This window comes from Somniosus microcephalus, chromosome 7 (genome assembly GCF_052327205.1).
Source record: "Somniosus microcephalus isolate GS21.2 chromosome 7, FLI_Smic_1.0, whole genome shotgun sequence".
NCBI lineage: Eukaryota > Metazoa > Chordata > Chondrichthyes > Squaliformes > Somniosidae > Somniosus > Somniosus microcephalus.
In genome coordinates this window covers 259,938,527-259,958,425 of record NC_140993.1, presented here as the reverse complement: position 1 = coordinate 259,958,425, position 19,899 = coordinate 259,938,527, and the positions used below count along the sequence as shown (strand labels likewise).

Sequence of the window (19,899 nt, the reverse complement as noted above, 5' to 3'; positions counted from 1 at the left end):
TGCTCTCTTTTTCCATCCCCCCCCAAAAATTAACTTTAAGCTTAGCTTGAAGACTGAAATAATATATTAAACTTAGTCATGTATAAATGAGATTGTAAATTCTTGCACATTTTAAAGGTATTACATAGAATATACAGCACAGAAACAGGCCATTCGGCCCAACCAGCCCATGCTGGCATTTATGCTCCACTCGAGCCTCCTCCCATCTTTCCTCATACATCGCTGTATGAATATCCTTCTATTCCCTTCTCCCTCATGTGTTTATCTAGCTTCCCCTTAAATGCATCTATGCTATTCGCCTTAACTACTCCATGTGGTAGCGAGTTCCACATTCTCTGGGTAAAGAAGATTCTCCTGAATTATTGGATTTATTAGTGACTATCTTATATTTATGGCCCCTAGTTTTGGTCTCCCCCACGGGTGAAAACATCTTGGGGGCGACATTGGGTGCCTATGTGCCTGCCGTTAGCGGGGTGCAAATGGCTTTGCGACCGGGCACGGCGCTGACATCGACTCCTGCCATATTCGGCGGGAGTTTTGTGGCGTTGCGACCCGATCTCCTTCACCCGGAGATCTTGACATCATCACCGTGCACATCGCCCCGGTAGCGCCCTGGACCTGAAATTGACTTCCGCCCCCTGCAGCAGCGCCGGGCGAAAACACCGACAGCTGCAGGAGGCGTGCATCGGGCGGCTGGCCGCTTCAGGGGGGTGGGGGGGGGGGGCGGATGATTAAAGGCGAGGTGGCCGAGGTAAGTAAATAAAAAATTACCTTTCTTGGTCTGCTTTTTTTCGCGGGTTCCTGCCCGCAATCGATCAGTCTGGCAAGGCACTCTGCTTGAGTGCCGGGCTGATCGCGGGGGATCGTAGCTGCCTTGGTGGTCCAGGTCGGTACTTTTTCCATTGCAGAGCCTGCAGCGCTGGCCTTTCCCTTTAAGGGAGGGAAGGAGTCTTTGAACGCGGTGGCGCCGCATGGCCCAGTGTGCAGCGCTGCTGAAGTCTCCACCCCGCCTACTGCCGATTGCGCTCCAAGAAGGAAGTGGAGCTTGATTTTGTTAAGTCTGTGTGTTATAGTGATAATTACTACACAGACTACAAGAGTAAATTCAACAGGTCTTTACTGGTTGGAGGTAGGGACTATACTGAATACAATATTACTACACAGTGCTTATATACCGGTGTGGTCACCACCGGTATTACGTATACAGCAGCCAGAGAAAGTAGTACACCTCTTAAGGTGGAACAGGCTTAAGTTCTCTTAAGGTGGAACAGGTTACATACACCACAATCCTCCCTTTTTAGCTTAACAGTCATATCCCCATTTAACATAACATAATAACATATATACATATATAACTTCAGGTATAACAGTTCAAAGGTTCAGTCTCTCAGGAGGCTTTCTGATGCGGCTTGGATAACGCCTCTCAGTAGTCTCTGATTCTTGTTGTTGAGGTGCCTCCTCTATTTGGTTTCCAATGTATTGGGTGTCATCATCATCAAGTACATTCCCTGCCGAGGTAGATGCTTCAGGTTCATTAACGCCTTCCACAGTTGTCTCTGTCACAACCATGGGTTCAACCCTTGCTCTCGACTCTACCAGTTGATCCGCATGACGCCTTATCACATTATGACCAATATCTACTGTGTACATCAGAGGTCCTTGTCTGGCCCGAATTGTTCCGGACTGCCATTTTTCGTTTCCATAGCCCCTTGCCAACACTGGTTGTCCTACGTCGAAAGTTTGAGTGGTCTTGTTGTTAATATGCCGAAACTGTTTGTTTTCCACTTCCCTCCGCACATTTGGTTTTAACAAGTCCAACTTGGACCGCAACCTCCTGTTATAAAACATCATGGCAGGACTTTGGTTAGTCACTGCATGCTCGGCGTTTCGATATGACATCAGGAACTTGTCGACCTTGTGTTGCAGCGGAATCTGATCATCGTTCATGGCCTTAATTGCCTTTTTGAATGTCTGGACAAATCTTTCAGCCAACCCGTTTGTCACCGGATGATATGGGGCAGAGGTATAATGTTTTACTCCATTCTTCTTTAAGAATTGTCGGAATTCTTCCGATACAAACTGTGGTCCGTTGTCCGAACAGATCTGTTCTGGCAATCCGTTCCTTGCGAATATTGTTCTTAACACCGCAATTGTCTTTTCTGAAGTAGTGGTATTCATCTTGATGACTTCTGGCCATTTGGAATGTGCGTCCACCGCGATTAGGAACATGGAGTCCATGAATGGACCAGCAAAGTCAATGTGTACGCATTGCCATGGGGCTGAAGGCCATTCCCATGGGTGTAGCGGTGCTATCGGAGGTGCATTTTGCACTTTTTGACACCCAGCGCAGCTTTTCGTTAACTCCTCAATCTGTTGGTCAATACCCGGCCACCATACATAAGCCCTAGCAAGACTTTTCATTTTAACTCCCCCCAGATGACCTTCATGCAGTTCGTTTAAAACTCTTTCCCTTAACTTGGGAGGAATAATCACTCTTGTCCCGTACATCAAGGTACCATGGCAGACGGACAGCTGGTCTCGCCTTGCCGAAAATGCCGGTAACAGAGGATCACCCCGTGTTGGCCATCCTTTCACTGTCACCTCGTAGACTCTGGACAGTGTCGGGTCGTTCCTGGTTTCTCTTTCAATACTTGCATTGGTGACTGGTAAACACTCGATGATGGTCGAATGAAATAACTCAACAGGGTCAACTTTCGTCGTGTCTTCTTCTTCAGGTAGTGGCAGGCGCGACAGCCCATCAGCATTGCCATGCTGTTTCGTACCTTTGAATTCTATTTGATATTGATGTGCCCCTAGGAAAAGAGACCATCTCTGGAGACGCTGCGCTGTCATCACCGAAACACCCTTCTTAGGGTTAACAATGGATACCAACGGTTGATGGTCTGTCAGAAGTGTGAATTTTTGGCCCTGCAGGTAATGATTAAACTTCTTCACTCCCCATACAAGGCTAAGAGCCTCCCTATCGATCTGCGCTCAGCGGAGGTCAATGATCTGGATGCAAACGCGACTGGCCTTTCCGTGCCATTTGGCAACTTGTGTGAGAGTACTGCCCAATACCATATGGAGAAGCATCACAAGCCAACCGAATAGGCAGTGTCTGGTTGAAGTGAGCCAACACTTCCTCTGAGGTGATCAATTCTTTGCTTTTGCGAAATGCCTTCTTACAGTTTTCGCCCCATTCCCATGGTACCCCTTTCTGTAAAAGAGCGTTTAACGGGTGCAGTACCGTGGATAGATTTGGCAGAAATTTATGGTAATAGTTAATTAATCCTAGAAACGACCTCAACTGAGAGACATTCTCCGGAGCGGGAGCCTTTACAACTGCCTCAATCTTGTCAGGAGACTTATGAAGCCCCTCCCGGTCAATGACATGGCCACAGTACGAGATCCGCTTCTGGAAGAGCTCACATTTCTGCCGATTTACTCTAAGTCCATACTCTTTCAGTCTGTTGAGCACCAGTTCCAGGTTTGCGAGATGTTGTTCATCACCATCACCTGTGATCAGAATATCGTCCAGGTAACATTGTGTGCCTGGAATTCCCTGTAATACCTGCTCCATGGCCCTCTGCCAAATTGCTGGAGCCGATGCCACTCCAAAAACCAGCCTATTGTACCGGTACAACCCTCGATGCGTGTTGATCGTGAGGTATTGGCGTGACTCTTCCTCAACCTCCATCTGCAAGTACGCCTGCGCCAGGTCTATCTTGGTGAAGTGTTTCCCGCCAGACAATGAAGCGAAAATATCCTCAATCCGTGGAAGCGGATACTGCACCGTGTGAAGCACCAGATTAACGGTGATTTTGAAATCTCCACAGATGCGAACCTTCCCTGGATCTCCTGGCTTGTTGCTCGCAGGACGTTTCATAACGGGAACAATGGGCGTAGCCCACTCACTCCAATCTACCTTAGACAGTACACCTGAACGTTCTAGTGCTTCCAGTTCCGCTTCAACAGTAGGTCGTATTGCATAGGGTACCGGTCTGGCTTAAAAAAATTTTGGTTGTGCATGTTCATCAATCTTGATGTTTGCCGTAATTCCTCTCAGTGTTCCCAGTCCCTGCTGGAACACCTCTTTAGCATCATCCAATATTCTGGACAATCGTTTAGGTTTGACATCTGTTTCCCCGGAATCTACCGTTAGTGCCTTCAAGGAGTGCCAGTCCATATTCATTTTCCTAATCCACTCCCGTCCTAGTAGTGGTGGACCTCCTTCAGGTAGCACATATAAGTCCATTACTTGGCTTTCTTCGCCCTTGTGGACCACTTCTACCTCTTTTTAATCCAACACTGGTTCTGATCGTGCGTTGTCTTTCCACAACGATAACATTTGACAGAACGCAAACCCAATTTGTTTGTACCGAGTTCCGGTGACCGTAGCTGCATTACTGCCGTGCCTCTCGCTGCGGCTTCGTGTGCTGCTGCCATAGTGACCGCCTTCTCAAGCGTCAGCTCATTCTCCTCGAGCAGTCGCTTTTGTGTATCCTGTTTAAATAAACCACACACAAATTTATCTCGTAGTGCCTCTGTCAGTCCCGTTCCAAACTGACAATATTTTGCTAGCTTACGTAATCCCATCAAATATTCAGCATTGCTTTCATTCTGCAGCTGCCTTCTGTCGTAAAATTTAAATCGTTCCGCTAGCATCAGCGGCGTGGGGTTTAGATGATTTTTCAGGACAGTAACAATCTCCTCGAACGTCTTATCCGCCGGTTCATCTGGTGATACAAGGTGTTTCAATTGCCCGTATGTCTTCGCACCCATTAAATTTAATAATGTTAGTGCTTTATCTGCATCAGGAATTTTATTTGCCTTACAATAATTTTGTATGCGTTCTACATACATGGCCCAATCTTCGATGTCACTATCAAAGGTATTAATGTTCCCATGTTTAGGCATCGTTGCAATTTATTGTATTTTTATGTTATCCAAGATGGCGGCTTCCCGCTCTTGTCGTCGTCCTCCGCCCACAAAATGGCGGTTTTCCCGCGCTTGGCGGTCTTCAACCGTCCCCCGACGCTGTCTCCGCTTCACCGCGGCTCTCGCACCTTCAGTTTCCCCAGAATCTGCGCCTTTTAGCCCGAATGCGGCCCTTATCTCTGGTCGCGATCGATGTCCCCGCGCTGCGCCTCTCGCTCGAAAGCGGCCCGGCCCTTATCTCCGGTCGCGATCGATCTCACCGCCCTTATTCCTCCGTCTTCCCAGCCCCGTCTGTACAGCCAACGCGGTTGACTTTCTGTCGCGTCGCTGCCCGGCTTACCCACCACCGAGGTAGAAAGAAGAAGCTGACAGTCGCTGATGGAGGCTTCGAGGTCAGGATGTCTTCTGCACTCCGGTTTCTCGATGCCTGCCGCTCGACGTGTCTTCCAGTAGGGTGATGAGGGTGGAAACCTCTCTTCGACGTCCTGTCTGTGGACGAAGCCGCCGTGGAAATAACTGCCGCAGGGTAAGAATCGGACTCGTCGCCACTGTTAAGTCTGTGTGTTATAGTGATAATTACTACACAGACTACAAGAGTAAATTCAACAGGTCTTTACTGGTTGGAGGTAGGGACTATACTGAATACAATATTACTACACAGTGCTTATATACCGGTGTGGTCACCACCGGTATTACGTATACAGCAGCCAGAGAAAGTCGTACATCTCTTAAGGTGGAACAGGCTTAAGTTCTCTTAAGGTGGAACAGGTTACATACACCACAGATTTAGTCCTCCACTTCCTTCTTAGAGCGCAAACGACCAAATTTTCAGAAGTTTGAAATCGTTAGCACCTGGCGCTAACGTTTCAAACTTTTAAAAATTAGCGCCTAAAATGGGGCGATTGTGAATTTCTCCCCCCTTGTCTACGTCTACCCTACCGAACCCTTTCATAATTATAAAGACCTCTATCAGTTCACCCCTCAGCCTTCTCTTTTCTAGAGAAAATCTAATGTTTGGCTTTTCTGTTTCACCAGGCAAAAAGAGAATCTCGATAACTTCTTTTGTATGTTCACAACTGCATTTTATTCATGTTCTTAAGTGGGTTAGAATGTTGACGCAGTAAGTTATGTTATGGAACTGCTGTTGACTGATTTTTTAGGGAAAGTTCAATTTCCTGTATTATCAGCAGTAAGTGATGTGGTTCGAAGAAATATTTCAGACTTTTTTTTTGCTCCCTCATGGATTGAACCAAAGTAGCCAGGAAGGTTGCAGATTTGGTCTTTGGTTTGTGATGCGTCAGCTGAATCCTATCTATTGGGGCTATGTTTGGGGATAACAAATCAGGCAAAGTCCTTGCTCCTGATCGCTATTCAGTAATTCCACTCCCCCCCCCCCCCGCCCCACCACCCCTCTCTGAGAAGCACATAGGGTTAGCTGTGATGTCCCATGTGGTTGAATAGCACGATGACACTCCTGCCTGGGTCCACACATGACACATAGCCATTTAGGGAAGGAAGTGGGGGGTTGCCACCATACATGTACCTATGTCCCTGCACTATTCCACTGCTCTTCTGGCTGGCCTGCCACCCACCTTGCACCCTCCGTAAATTTAAGCTCGTCGAAAACTCTTGCTGCTGCTCCTATCCTAACTCGCACCATGTCCTGATCACCCACCACCCCGATGCCAGCTGAGCTACATTGGCTTCCAGTCTGGCAACGCCACGATTTCAAAATTGTACAAATCCCTCCATGGCTTCACCACTCCCCATCTCTCTAACCTCCTCCAGGCCTACAAGCCTCTAAGATCTCCGCGGTCCTCATATTCTGACCTCTTGCGCATTTCTCAATTTTCATCGCTCCACCACTGGTGGCCGTGCCTTCAGCTGCCGAGGCCCTACGCTCTGGAATTCCCTCCCTAAACCTCTCCACCTCTCCCTCCTCCTTTCAGACGCTCCTTAAAACCTACCTCAACTGTCCTAATATCTCCTTATGTGGCTCGGTGTCAACCTTTGATGACGCTCCTGTGAAGCGACTTGATGTTTTACTACATTAAAGGCACTATATAAATACAAGTTGTTGTTGCACAATGTAGTTTCAGAGAAGAAAGAAGAAAATTTGGCGGTGGGGGGGAGGGGCGGGAGTGGGGGCAGGGTGTTAAACATAACTGCCCGTAGTCTCGAATAGAACATTTTATTGTTAAAGAATAAATATACCTAGCCCAACCACAGATCTCCCAATTATTATTGGAGCACATTTTGTGGACTTGCTTCCCACTAGATGGCATTCCACATTGGTAAGTATTTGAGTACTTTATGCGGAATTAGTAGGATGGGAGCAGTGTGCCTGGCTGATTGCCCCACAGTGATTTATGTTAAACAGTTATTATTCTCAGCTGCTGCTTTGTGTAATTTTACCATTTTTTTTTTTTTGCTTTAGTTATCTGTCATTCTTAAAGAAGCCAAAGACAATCTATCTTGTCTCCATTCAAAATCAAATTTGCAAATCGATCTCTGGATTCAGATAAAACAGGATCTGCATTCATTAAATTGATCCTTAAATTCTCACTGTTGCGAGTATGTTTCCCAAATTGAGTCAGGGAATACTAGTTGTTTGACATGCTAGGTGAGTTGTTACTGTATGGTGGAAACTAATGTTGCTTTCACTCACATGAGCTGTAGTAGTCTGATTTTTTTTATTGTGCCAGGAAAGGTGATAAGGGCTAGTAATTGTATATTATATTGTCCATGAACATCTGCCTGAAGACTGTTGCAGCAATTCATCTATCATGTAGGTGCTGCATTTTTTTTAAATTCTTTCCTTTCCACCTTAACCCATCCCTAGTGCTGGTCTGTGGTAAGGTTTTGATGGGGGACTATCCCTGGGCAGGGGCTCGCATTAATCAGCCCCCTTGTTCAACGCTCCGGCTGACATAATTACAACCTGCGCACAGCAGTTATTCAAGTCGAGTCCTTGTCACTCGTGGTGCAGAAACGACACTGCTCAGATCCCCAAGGAGATTGCCTTATCACGCAGAACAAGGGCTCACAGGAGTTGAAGAGAATAGAAATGGGGAAATGTCTTTCGGGAACATCATATATTCCGTTAAAAAAAGACATTTGTAAGAGTTCCAAGGGACAAAAGATGAACATCGTGCAAGTTTCTGAAACTGTACGGGACATTTTTAAATGACTGCATCGGCTTTTTATGAAGCAGTCATGCATTATTCAGCTTTATGTTGTGAAGCCTGGTGGCCTCTGGATTTTTCGCAATCATTTCACAGAAGCCTTTCTAAAAGTTATGAAGCCATACTTTTTTTTTGGATTTGCATAGAATGTGCGCGCACTTCTTAGCAGAGATGATGCGAAAGAACACTTGCCAAAAAAAGAAGGAAAAATACTAATTATAAACTGGACACCGGCGATGTCAACACTACAAGAGCTTTAAAAAAAAAATTACTATGAAGGCACAAAGCAATTGTTTTTAGCGTGTTACTTCCAATGGCGCATCAGGAAATAATGCTTTAATATCTCTCAGGTTTATCATTTGTACCCCATGTGTTTTACAAATCGTAAAATCAATTTGTTTTCTTGCCAGTCTGTACGTTATGGATATGTTCCTTGTTAGGCTGAGCTGGTACAGCTGACAATATTGCACCAATTTGTTTTGCGAATTTTGAACAAAATCAAATACCATTTGATAGTTTACTGGGTGAAATGAGCCGTGGAATCCACTTTTTTTTTTTACCTCGGCTATGTGTCTACTGGTTACATCCAATGTTTACATTCATGAGGGTTTTTTTTTGTTTTGTAGTTAGTGTGGCATTTTAATAGTTTTTCTCCCATTTATCCTCTGAATCCATTTTTGTGTGTCTTCGTTTTACTAATCTACTTATCGTTTTGCATTACCAATCTGCCACAGGCTATTGTACTGCTGTATTCAAGGTCTCTGAGCGTGAATGAAGATCAACCATTTTTAAAGCTCATTTTACTTCTGACAAGAAGGAAGCTGAGTAAGCTTTCTTGCAGTCCATTTCAAGTAGAGTATCTTACTGTAGACCATCGCTGCAAAGTTCCCACTGGGTTAGCCTGCTTCAGCTTGTAACATTGCTAAGGAGAGTGTCTGCGCTCAATATTATGCATCTTGTTTAAGCTGCAGCATCACTTAATGCCGACCTTCGTCCTCTCCTACAGTTATCACCAGCAATTCGCTATTTAGCTTACAAAAGCAATGTTGATTTCTCTGTTTCTGTTTTTGGGGGAGTGTGAGAGAAGGAAAATGAACCACTCCTTCATGCGTACTACAATTTTTTTTTTTTAAAGCATCTTTGTCCTCCTGATGTGAAAATGCAGTTTATCGTGTACACGTTAAAATGCCAATGTACATGAAAATATAAGCTGTGCAGATTTTTCAAAAAGGCCAAATAAAAAGAATCAATATCTGACCTTGGATGATCTCTTTTATTTAGCTGCTGCCCGTTGGAACTCGAGCAATTTATGTTCTGGGGGCAAACTTTATCTCCTACTCTATTTTGTACCCTTATTTCATTAAAGTCAAGGGTGGACAGCTTTAAGTTCCTCGGAGTCCACATCACGGAAGACCTCTCCTGGTCCCTCAATACCTCTGGTGAAGAAGGCCCAGCAGCGCCTATATTTCCTAAGGAGGCTGAAGGGATGTAACCTGTCACCCCTGATCCTCTCTAACTTTTACCGCTGCACAATAGAGAGCATCCTGACGAACTGTATCACAGTATGGTATGGCAGCTGTAGCTCCTATGACCGGAAAGCCCTGCAGCGGGTAGTCAAAACTGCCCAACGCATTACCGGCACCCGGCTACCGACCATAGAGCACATATACCAGAAACGCTGTTTACGGAGGTCACGGACCATCATCAAAGACCCTACCCACCCCAGCCACAGTCTGTTCGCCCTCCTGCCATCTGGGAGACGCTACAGATGCATTCGCACCCGAACGACCAGATTTAGGAACAGCTTCTTTCCCAGGGCTGTCATCCTACTGAACTCCACAAATAAACTCTAAAGCCTGCACATCTGCCAATGCACTTTATTATGTTTATGTTAATTATTACAAGCCAAATGAATGTTGAATGTTTAAATGTCTTAATCTAAATGTACACTCTCGGGGGCTGCAAGCCTACATTTCGTTGTACTGCACTTGTGCACTAACAATGACAATAAAGTTTATTATTATTATATTATTATCTTGCATTTTCTTTTCCTTCCAACTATATCCATTGCTCTCTTGCAGGCACTGTCATAATAGGGTATGGCTCAATGGTTCCGTAAACTTGAGCTCATCCGAAACTCTGCTGCCCGTTTCCTAACTCACACCAAGTCCTCTCACCCATCGCCCCTGTGCTCGCTGACCTACATTGGCTTCCAGTCTGGCAATGTCTCGATTTTAAAGTTCTCGTCCTTGTGTTTAAATTCCTCCATGGCCTCGCCCCCCTCCCTCTCTCTCTAACCTTCTCCAGCCCTACAACCTTCCGAGATCTCTGCGTTCCTCCAATTCTGGCCTCTTGCGCATCCCCGATTTCCATTGCTCCACCATTGGCGGCTGTGCCTTCAGCTTCCGGGGCTCTAAGCTCTGGAATTCCCTCACTAAACCTCTCCACCTCTCTCCTCCTTTAAGTCGCTCCTTAAAACCTACGTTTTTGGCCAAGCTTTTGGTCACCTGTTCTGATATCTCCTTATGTGGCTCAGTGTCGAATTTTGTCTCATAACGCTCCTGTGAAGTGCTTTGGGGCGTTTTACTACATTAAAGGCGCTATATAAATACAACTTGTTCTTGTTGCTAGCCACTCTTTGCTAACTCATCCATATGGTCATTATTCCTGCCTCAGGCCTGCACCATGAGCATGGGTAAGCTACTCCACCTTGGGCAAATGTCAGCCACGTCTGACCTTGCCTTTGCCCAAATGTCCGTGTACACATGCGTTTTCCAGCGGGTGTCACTGGATAGCTGTCGGGAGTGGTAAACCTCAACATCCCAGGGGAACTGAGGCCAACCACAGCACCCCCTACAACCACCACACTGACAGCAGAAAACTTTGCTGATCTGTGCGGCTGAATAATCTCATCACATCAAGCATCTACCAACTGACCCATCACTTTACAACCTTCCGGACTCAGCATCGAGTTCAACAGTTGAGATCATAACCTCTGCTCCCATTTTCTCAGACAGCAGGTGCTGGTAATGATTCTGCTGTTGCCATTTACACCTCCTCTAGATCCATCTTTTGTTTCTTAACTTGTTCCATTACCACCTCCTTTTGCCTTGCTCCATCATCCTTTTTGTCATTTAATCTCTCCTGCCTTCCACCCTATCACAGACCTTCCCTTTTGTTCTTTTTCTTCCCACTTTCCCTGCCTCTGTACTTGCTTAAAACCTATTACACCTCTAACATTTTCCAGTTCTGACAAAAGGCCATCGACCTGAAACATTAACTCTGTTTCTCTCTCCACAGATGCTGCCTGACCTGCTGAGCATTTCCAGCATTTTCTGTTTATATTTCAGATTTCCAGCATCCGCAGTATTTTGCCTTTGAACCATCATAGGTGCTACTGTATAACGCATTCATTATTAACATAGTTAGACGTTTGTTTAATCACCTCTTTCCCCGTCCCTCCCATGCACGCTTTTAAATACATATTATCTATCATACGACCTTTCTTGAGGGTTTTTCCTTTATCCTTTTTATACTTACCAGTTCATTTTAATGCTATATTCAAATTTTGTCTGATGAAGCTCCTGTGATGTGCCTTGGGATGTTTTAGTACGTTAAAGGCGCTATATAAATACAAGTTATTATATAGAGTTATTTTATTTCAGTTTATACTGGAATATTGGGTATTGATGCATCATGCAATGAAGCCACACTTTGTAATGCAAGAACTAACTTACACTATTTGTTGCGATCTATCAGTATAGGTTTCTAAAGGATGAGCAGGCTATAGCAATCACCTGCATTTTGCACTGCCCTTGAATCCTCCCCTGAATTTTGGAAATTGCTGAGTGTTTGACTTTTGTTTAGATGCGAGGAGGCTGGAGCTGTGCAGTGGAATGTATAATGTACAGTACAGCTTGTATTTTTAAAAGAATCAGTTCATCCTACAGTAGCAGTGTGCGAGCTACGCTATAAGTGTGCTCAAAATATTTTACAGGAATGACTCATTCTCCCAAATAAGTCCGTTAACCAGCGAAAAATACGTTTATATATTAGGCAGCCTTTGCTAGCCTCATGCATTATGCAATGAGGACACACGAGAGTGAAGCTGGGAAGCAATTGCCCAATGTTACAGTGCGGTATGTGATTAGAATACAGCATTGACTGTAGTATGCCTCCTGTAACCAAGCAACATTAGTTGTAAATTATTCTCCAGTTCTTGTACTTTGTTCACATTTTTGTATTCCTAGGATCCCTAGGAAATAGTTAACTTTGTGAAATAACAACAACTTTCATTTATATAGTGCCTTTAACGTAGCAAAACGTCCCAAGGCACTTAATGAGCGTTATCAATAAAAACGTTTTTGACACTGAGCCACAGAAGGAGATATCAGGACAGGGGACCAAAAGCTTGATCAAAGAAGTAGGTTTTAAGGAGCGTCTTAAAGGAGGAGAAAGAGGTACAGAGGTTTAGGGAGGGATTTCCAGCACTTTCGGACCAAAGCAGCTGAAAGCACGGCCCCACTGATGGAGCGATTAAAATCAGGGATGCGCAAGAGGCCAGATTTAGAGGAGTGCAGAGATCGCGCAAGCTTGTAGGGCAGGAGGAGATTACAGAGATGGGGAAAGGTGAGGCCATGGAGAGATTTAAAATCAAGGATGAGAATTTTAAAATTGGGGCGTTGTTTGACTGGGAGCCAATGTAGGTCAGCGAGCACAAGGGCGATGGGTGAACGAGACTTGGTGCGAGTTAAGATACAGGGCAGCAGAGTACAGATACACACACACATACTCACACATGATAAACAGCACACATTTATAAAATCCGTTTTTAAATTTGACTATTTTTCCTTGTCCTCCTCTCTGGATGTGGCTGCTGATATCGTCTCTGGTATCTAGCGAAGGAGTTTGATGCACGTTACGGTAGAACCTGCTGCCAAACACCAAAGGTGCTGTGGGTCAAAATTCTTGGTTCTGCCTATTAGGGAGAAAATCATGGCACATCAGCAGCAAGAATTGTCCCTCCGAGATTAACCCTGCAGGATTAGAACACAACCTTCCTGAGCATTCTTGTGCCATGCATTCTTAAATGAATTTCTTGGCGAAAGTCTATCTTGCCGCCTCATAAATCTTTGGCAGTCTTGGTCAATTCAGCAGAAGGGAGGGAGCATAATTTGTTTTGGGGGGGGGGGTGCAGAGGGGTCTGTTCCTGTACGTCTCAAAGAAACTTACAGGAAAAGCAGCCTAGGAACGCCATTGATGGCCTCCACGGAGATATCTGCAAGCTTATAGCGCCATACCTTATTGTTTGAGAAAGGGTATCCGAGATTAGGCCTTTTTAACCGAGCACTGGGCTTACTTCAGAGGCAAAAGACATAATGAGGAAAGAATATAAAAAGCTATCACAAATTAGAGACATCATGACAGAAGTTAATCAGCTTCATTCCGGATTGTTCCAGTTACAACAAAATTCCTGTCTTGCTGGTTTATGCATGGACACTGTAAAACAACACTTTTTATGTTATTATTAAGTATGCATTTTATGTATGTATTATTATTATTTCCTTTATGCTATATGGCTACAGATTAAGAAGAAAAAAACACTGGGACTTTATCAGTGTCATTGTGGTCTTACAGTCATTTTAGTTTTAATATTCTAATACACAATGTTTGGTTATTAGCATTAAAATACTAATCGATCTTGAAAAATTTACTTGCCCTGGATTTGTTTAAATTGGGCTTAAGTCCGGAATTAAGTGTGGCATTCCAACAAATAGTGGGTTGACGAATTAAAAGCTTGAAATGGCCCCAGCAGATCAAAGGGTCAAGTACTTGTAACTTCAGATGCAGAAGGTCGAGTCTCGGAAGTATCTGATACGTCAGGTTGTTTGCTTTGATCGGATAGTTCCCAACTAAGCCACTGGGTGGAGGGTCAGGCATTAAGGAGGTTATTCAGTATCTGAGGTAAAATAGGATCACGCAGTAACTGCAAGAGCAATCAGAGTCAAGCTCCATGACACACACCCAACCTAACATCTTGGATAGAGAACAATCTTTGCTGGGGAGAGGATAAAATGGGAGTGTAAAGTTAAAGCAGAACCATGTTAAAATATTCAACGACTCTTCTATTTTTTCCCTCTTAAAAATGCACTCCTTTAAAGTTTTAAAATCAGTTATTTTTCTTGAAGCATATGTTGACATGCAAATTGTTACTTTCATTGTCAATGTTGCATTCACTCTTTAATGACCTCCTCTTTTATCAGGCTTTCAGTTTGTAACAATATATGCAAACCTAAACATGACTAATAGTTGCAGTACCACTAGCCTCATAGTCAACATGAGCTGGATATTTATGCGACTCGAGTGTAATAATTGCCCTCCCTCCTTCAGCTTCAGTTATTTCACCTCATGTCCCTTTGGATCTTTCTCTGTGCCTTGCTTAAGAACATAAGAAATAGGAGCAGGAGTAGGCCACTCAGCCCTTCGAGCCTGCTCCGCCATTCAGTAAGATCATGGCTGATCTTTTACCTCAACTCCACCTTCCTGCACTATCCCCATATCCCTCGATTCCCTTAGTATCCAAAAATTGCAGTAGCTTAGATTTTCATTTTAATAAGACTATTTTTGCTAAAGATTCTAAGTGCTGAATTATCTACAGGAAACTTTCGATTTACCGGCACCTAAATAACCAGAAATCTCGGTTAACCGGCAAAATTCAGGAGTAGGTTTTACTTCATATTGTATTTGCCGCCTTCCATCTGTGCTGTGCAAGGGTGTGGCTGCAGCTGTTGCTAAGCTACAGAGACGCTTGAAACTTGTGGCCATTGTTCTACAGTTGTTGCTAAGCAACAGGGTTTGTTGCTTTATACGGAGCTGTCCGCTCTCCCTATCTTTTACTACAGTGTTCGGTTTTCCGGAATTTTTGATGAACCGGCACCACGTCAGTCCCGTCCGTGCCGGGTAAAAAAAAGTTTCCTGTATAAGACTTACATCCTCTGGAAAGAATTAAAACATTAAGGCTACCATTAAAAACGTGCTGAAACTGATGAAATATTCTTTTTGAAAAAACCAATTAGGTCGAACTGTGCAGAGAATATCCGCAAGCATATCCTACACACTGGCAAACACGAGGGAGTGCAGATGTACAACTGCCCAAAGTGCGAGTATGGAACCAATATCCCATTAGAATTCCGCAACCATCTCAAGGAGCTTCATCCAGATATCGAGAATCCAGATCTGGCTTATTTGCATGCAGGTAAGACTTGCTTTATTCTGAGTTCTAATCCTTCTTCCTCGAGACTGCTTACCGATGTTCGGGACACCCAATCGTAGGGTTGCTGTTCCTGGAGGTTTCATCGCATGACCTCACACCTCCAACTGCCTGGCCCAGTCTCACGACCTTTCCCCCTCCCCCATCTGCAATATGTTTACAACTAATAACCAAAAGTGTTCAAAGAAAATGGGGGGGGGCGGGTGGGGGAAACACACACATGGTCCCCAATGATTTTTCTCCTGGTTTTTTTTTGCTTGCAACAGCGCCCAGGAGATGAATCCCTAATCCCCAGAGACGCCAGGACAATCCTGGAGGGTTGGCAACCCTACACAGTTGGCATGCAAGCGACATATCAGGGTAGTAATGATCTCACTGTTGACATGTTAGATCTTGATTTTAGGATAGCACGTCAGGGCCATGAATTTACTCCATGGTTCCACCAGACTACCTGTGTACCCCAGGTGGCAATCTGCTGAACCCAGGGTGACGTAATAAAGACTCACTACGCACTTGGTTGTACATAAAGCAAGGCTTTAATCGACTTGTAACAAAACATGGAGGTCTAGTTAGTAGTCACTAGCTTCCTGTTTCCAGATTGTCTCTGGCCAAGTTGGGCCCACGCCTGAGTATTTATACTCCTCGGACGGCGCCCTCAGCTGGCCGTTCAGTAGTACTTCCTGAGTTACTTCTTGTAGAAGTTGCGATTTATGACACAGGGAAAAGGCATGGAAATCCAGTTAAGTTGAGTTAAATGAATTTCCAGGACCAAGTAATTCCCACAAGGTTTCTTCTTTTCTTCCTTATTTACATTCTTTGTGTGTTATTTCCACAGGGAAAGGCATTTATATTGGCTAAGTTAACAAAGAGTTAAGTCATCTATTTGCAACATGTGACGTATTTAAAATAGGCCAGCAATAATTGGAACCACTTTTTTTTCCACAAAGGAATGAATAAGCTAATGCTTGGAAACCAAAACATGAGCTTTTCTTCCTAAAATGACTGGAACAACTTGGAGGTTGAGAATTAAAAGGGGTTTACACATTACAGAACATGAAAATAAGAATTTTAAAAAAGGGCTTATAGTTTTACAGAACAGGTAAATGAATATTTAAGAGCATTAAGAAATAGTGTTTTGCAAAAAGAAGACTAATAGGAGAATAAGTTACATAGAATTACATAGATTGTACAGCACAGAAACAGGCCATTCGGCCCAACTGGTCCATGCGGTGTTTATGCTCCACACGAGCCTCCTCCCATCTCTCTTCATCTCACCTTATCAGCATCTCCTTCTATTCCTTTCTCCCATGTGTTTATCCAGCTTCCCCTTAAATGTTGGTGTTTCAAGCTCCAAATATTCTCTCTCTCTCTATTATCCTCTGTAATTTTCAGGACAAAACCTTGCACAGCTTCCCAGCTGAATTAAATCAACTTCATAGCCCAGGAAATAATAAATTAAGCTTGTTATTTGTATTGTCTTTGTCTTCATTCACGCTCCTACAGTATTACTGTACCATACGTACAAGACCAACATTTGGGGACTCTATTATCTGCCAATGTCCATCATCTGAGGGGTGGGGGCTCCCTCAGTGTCTCACAACATCGAGGTCTCATTGTATCGATAAAACAATCAGGGCGTCGTAATGCACTGTAGTGCCAACTTGCTGCTTCATCGAATGGTAGAATGCGGGTCCTTACATGGGATTTCCCAGACAATGAGCATCAACTGTGTCACTGTGGCGAAGTGTGGGCTGGCAGCCAAGCACTGCTCCACAATGAAGGCAAATTACAGTGCAAGAAAAAAAGAACTTGCATTTATAAAGCACCTTTCACAGCCTCAGGGCGTCCCATAGCACTTTACAGTCAATTAACCACTTTTTGAAGTGTAGTCACTGTTGTAATGCAGGGAAACACGGCAGCCAATTTGTGCACAGCAAGGTCCCACAAACAGCAATGAGATAATGACCAAATCATCTGTTTTGGAGGTGTTGGTTGCTCCTCACCCTAAGCCAATCTTGTGCACAACCTAGCAGGTGGTTACAGTGGAATTGGCAGAGATCAGCAGAACAGGTCTCTCGCTATTTCTCACAGTAGAGGAAGGTGCATGACGAGGGAGAGTCTAACAAAAACATGGTGGTCACTGCTGAGTTAGCTTATCTCAGTTGGGGTAGAGGTACAATAAAGCTGGGTTAGGAGTGCAAAAAATCGGCAAAGGTTTTCACTCCTGATTGCTAGCCAGTGACCTGTGGTGGAACATTTATTTCTATGGACATTAGGTAGGGGCAGGTTTGGACTTCTTGTGATATCCCTCCCCAATGGTGAACTGCTTGAAAATGCCCCCTGCCACTGTCTACACTGGCAAATGAAGAATAAAGATAGGTCCACCAATGCCCGGAGAACTGTATCCCAGCCATAGTCCTTGCCCTTCAGGTGAAGGGTGGATCAAATTTGCAAAAAGTCGGGAATAAAGAAAGGCAGAAAATAATACATTAATCACAACAAAGACAAGAAACAAGACAAAAAGTAGCTTGCAGGACAAGTTCATGGTATGCATTCAAGACAATTTTCTGGAGGAATATGTCGAGGAACCAACGAGGGAACAGGTTATTTTAGATCTAGTATTCTGTAATGAGACGGGGTTAATCTTATAGTAAAGAATCCTCTGAGGAAGAGTGATCATAATATGATAGAATTTCATATTAAGTTTGAGATGATGTGGTTTAGTCCGAAACTAGAGTTTTAAATTTAAACAAAGCCAATTACGGAGGTATGGGGGAGCGAGTTGGCTGAGGTACATTGGGAAATTAGATTAAAAGATATGATGGTAGATAAGCAAAGGCAAACATTTAAATAAATAATTCATAATTCTCAGCGAATATACATTCCCTTGAGGAATAAAAACTCCACTGGAAAAGTGGTAACTAGAGAAGTTAAGGATGGCATTAGATTAAAAGAAGAAGCTTACAATGTTGCCAAAAAGAGTAGTAAGCCTGAAGATTGAGAGCTTTTAAAAACCAGCAAATGGTGACCCAAGAAATAAAGAGGGAGAAAATAGAATATGAGAGTAAACTAGCAAGAAATATAAAAACAGGTTGTAAGAGCTTTCACAAGTATGTAAAAAGGAAAAGATTAGTGAAACTAAATGTGGGTCCCCTAAGACAGATAGGAGAAATTATAATGAGAATAAGGAAATGGCAAAGATGTTAAACAAATATTTTGTGTCTGTCCTCACAGTAGAGGACACAAAGAACATACCAAAAATAGTGGGGAACCAAGGAGCTAATGAGAGTGAGGAACTTAAAGTAATTAATATTAGTAAAGAAAAAGTACTGGAAAAAATAATGGGACTAAAAGCCAACACATCCCGTGGACCTGATGGCCTACATCCTAGGGGTTTAAAAGAGGTGGCTGCAGAAATAGTGGATGCATTGGTTTTGATCTTCCAGAATACCCTAGGTTCTAGAACTGTCACTGTGGATTGGAAGGTAGCAAATGTAACCCTGCTGTTCAAGAAAGGATTGAGAAAACAGGGAACTATAGGCCAGTTAACCAGACATCAGTAGTAGTGAAAATGCTAGAATCTATTATGAAGGACATGGTAACAGGGCACTTGGAAAATCGCAACATAATTAGGCAGAGTCAACACGGTTTTATGAAAGGGAAATCATGTTGGACAAATCTTTAAGAGATTTTTGAGGGTGAAACTATCAGGCCAGATAAGGGGGAACCAGTGGATGTAGTATATTTGGATTTTCAGGAGGCATTCAATGAGGTGCCACACAGGAGGTTGTTACACAAGATTAGGGCTCATGGGATTGGGTGTCATATATTAGCTTTCGGATGAGATGTCAAACCGAGGCCTCATCTGCTCTCAGGTGGACGTAAAAGATCCCATGGTACTATTTTGAATAAGAGCAGGGGAGTTATCCCCAGTGTCCTGGCTAATATTTATCCCTCAATCAACATCACTAAAGCAGTTTATCTGGTCATGATCATATTGCTGTTTGTGGGAGCTTGCTGTGCGCAAATTGGCTGCCGTGTTTCCTGCATTACAACAGTGACTACACTTAAAAAAATATGTACTTCATTGGCTGTAAAGCGCTTTGGGAAGTCCGGTGTTCGAGAAAGGCGCTGTAGAAATGGAAGTCTGTCTTTCTTTCTGTCTGTCTGTCTGTGTGTGGGCAATAAGGTGGAAGATGGAGTATAATGTGAGGTTATTCATTTTGGTAGGGAGAATAGAAAAGCAGAATATTTTTTAAATGGTGAGAAACTATTAAATGTTGATGTTTAGAGAGATTTAGATGTCCTCGTATCACAGAAAGTTAACATGCAGGTACAGCAAGCAATTAGGAAGGCAAATGGTATGTTGGCCTTTATTGCAAGGCAGTTGGAGTATAAGAGTAAAGAAGTCTTGCTGCAATTATACAGGGCTTTAGTGAGACCACACCTGGAGTACTGTGCACAGTTTTGGTCTCCTTACCTAAGGAAGGATATACTTTCCTTAGA

The 19,899-nt window shown here is 43.8% G+C and overlaps 1 protein-coding gene across 4 annotated transcripts in view; it reads left to right on the top strand.

Annotated features, from left to right (window-relative positions):
- znf407 (zinc finger protein 407) overlaps nucleotides 1–19,899 on the top strand; it is a 659,746-nt gene that overhangs the window by 387,141 nt on the left and 252,706 nt on the right. For all 4 annotated transcript variants that reach the window (XM_085993655.1, XM_085993656.1, XM_085993654.1 and 1 more), the window contains one exon: nucleotides 15,200–15,378. In XM_085993655.1, coding sequence (XP_085849781.1) covers nucleotides 15,200–15,378 — 179 coding nt within the window. The remainder of the gene's footprint in view (nucleotides 1–15,199; nucleotides 15,379–19,899) is intronic.